This window comes from Rhinopithecus bieti, unplaced genomic scaffold (genome assembly GCF_001698545.2).
Source record: "Rhinopithecus bieti isolate Rb0 unplaced genomic scaffold, ASM169854v2 scaffold_11744, whole genome shotgun sequence".
Lineage (NCBI taxonomy): Eukaryota > Metazoa > Chordata > Mammalia > Primates > Cercopithecidae > Rhinopithecus > Rhinopithecus bieti.
In genome coordinates, this window is record NW_016807094.1 from 698,539 (window position 1) to 701,112 (window position 2,574).

Below are 2,574 nucleotides of genomic sequence, written 5' to 3' on the forward strand. Positions count from 1 at the left end.
AGTCTGAAGGCATCAGCCTGCAGGCCATGTCCTGCTCCGAGGAGCTGCAGTGCTGCCAGTCGGAGATCCTGGAGCTGAGATGCACGGTGAATGCCCTGGAGGTGGAGCGCCAAGCCCAGCACACCTTGGTATGTGTCCTTCACCCTCACTGCACTGCAAATGCCCCGTGCCATGGCCTAGTAGCCTTTTATTTTGGAGGTCTCACCACCCAGGTTTCTCCCACCTGTTATCACCATCAAAATTTGGGGCATGTAACAGTTTCCCTGGGGGCCTTGCATATTTCATCCCCTTATTTCCCACTACAGAAGGACTGTCTGCAGAACTCCCTGTGTGAAGCTGAGGACCGCTTCGGCACGGAGCTGGCCCAGATGCAGAGCCTCATCAGCAACGTGGAGGAGCAGCTGTCCGAGATCCGGGCTGACCTGGAGCGGCAGAACCAGGAGTACCAGGTGCTGCTGGACGTGAAGGCCCGGCTGGAGAATGAGATTGCCACGTACCGGAACCTTCTGGAGAGCGAGGACTGCAAGTACGTATAATCTGGGCAATTCCTGGCCAAATCATTTACCCAATTCTCATGAGGTCCTCAGGGCAGCAGAAGGGCCGTCTCTACATAGAATTAGGCTCTCTGTGCACTCCTTTTCAGTGAGTCATCGCCCTGTCCTGCACACTCCATGTGGTTGACAGAGTGAAGGGAAATGACCATCCACTGTTATTTTGCAGTAGGGACCCCTTCCTTATGCCCCCACATGGCACTGAGACCCCATTCATTCCTTGTCTCTCACTTCCCTCACCTTGTTGTCTCTCTGCAGACTCCCCTGCAATCCATGCTCCACGCCTCCCTCCTGTGTGACCGCCCCCTGTGCTCCTCACCCAAGCTGTGGCCCCTGCACCACCTGTGGAGCCAGCACCACTGGAAGCCGATTCTGAATTCCTGTGGACGCGCAGGGGCTGGCTAAGGCGAGGGATACCCAAAGAGAGATGCTTGCTATACCTTTAGAAAATTTGGCTTCTAACTTTCTGTATGTATAGGCCTGTCCAAAGGCTATGAGATACCAGGGACGGTGGAATCTTGATGGAAATCCTTCCTTTCCCGCTCTTGGTTTTCCCAGGTGAGCTCTATGCCCTTAGTGGCTGGATTGCAGCCACCCATGATGGCTCAGAATATCTGGATTGGAGAGGCATAAGGTTGAAAAGCATTTTGGAGTAGGAATACGGCATGATTTAAAATTGCACTTGCACTTCAAGAACCCCAACTTTAACTTGTTTTTTTTATAGTTTATGACAAAGGAAGTGAAGAACAGACTTTACTGTCTGAGATTCCCACATTTCTTGGGTTGTTTCTAACATTGCCAGCCTGGATTATGGCCCTAGGGAGAGGGAAATAGAACCAGATTTGTACCTGACCCTGTCTTTTCTAATTCCCTTCTCCTATCGTCCTGCCTCCCTACCTTGGAAGCTGATTAAGGGGAAACTTTCCTTGTATCAAATTCTGAGTCTTTCTACTTCAGGGTTTCTAGCTTTGACAAAGGACCAGGCTTGCCCCTTCTGTGGCAACACAGCCTCTTACATATGGCTTCCATAGCTTCTTTCTATGTGAAAGGAACTTTCAGATTAAGAAATTTTTCTTCTTTTATCTCTATAAATTCTGACTCTCAAGACTTGTCTGGCTATAACCCCTGTCCCTGTCTAATTCTCCCAGTCTAAAATCTGAACAATGACTTCATTTTTTTCTAGTATTTTCTCCTGAAGTATTGAAACCTATTGATTTATGGGTAGAGATTTGCTAAGTATGACGTGCTTCCACCTCTTCTCTTCATGCTCTCTACCTTCCTTACCATGATTCAGCCACACTGGCCTTTCTGTTCCTTGGACATGCCTGGAGACCTGTCCCTGCTTTTCCTTCCCTCTGGGGTGCTCTTCTCCCTCCTTATAAATGTTCAGGTCAGCCCAAAGTTTCCTTCCTCTGAGAGCTCCTGCTTGGTTACCAGCCTAAAGGACTCACAACCCTGGCACTCTGTCCTGCTCATTAGCAACGCCAACAGCTGAACTTGCCTCTGTATCTATTGTTTTCCCAATCAAAATGCTTACCCAAGATTAGCAATTGTTCATTTCTGCATCCCCAGAGCCTAGCCCACTGCTTGGTACACATTTGATGCTTAATAAATATCTGTTGAAAGAACAAACATGTCTAGTCCTGACTTTATCTCTGACTTGTTGTGGGGTTTTCGAATCATCACTTCACACACCTAAGCCTCAGCATTTTTTTTTCTCCTGTGGTAAAACAGAGATAATGTTATTGTTCACACTTACATCTCAGTCTGTCATGGATTCTAAGATAACAGAAATAAAAATACCCTGAAAAGGAGAAAGCACACAAAGAAACCTCACCTGGAGCCAGTATTGATTGCATAATGTTTAAGGAGTGTAGAGGCTGACCCACGTGGCCAGGTTTAGGGGCCACCTGTGACCTCAGGCTTCTTCTTACAGGCAGGTAAATGAATTTCCTCTAGCATCTAAATTTAATCAGAAACAAAATGGTGCACATAATAACTTGCTTCCCAGAGCAAACTGTAT

At 47.6% G+C, this 2,574-nt stretch overlaps 1 protein-coding gene across 1 annotated transcript in view; it reads left to right on the plus strand.

Annotated features, from left to right (window-relative positions):
- KRT38 (keratin 38) overlaps nucleotides 1-927 on the plus strand; it is a 4,535-nt gene extending 3,608 nt beyond the window's left edge. Inside the window, exon 7 of the mRNA XM_017880157.1 lies at nucleotides 810-927. Coding sequence (XP_017735646.1) covers nucleotides 810-927 — 118 coding nt within the window. The remainder of the gene's footprint in view (nucleotides 1-809) is intronic.
- Nucleotides 928-2,574: the final 1,647 nt, after the last annotated feature.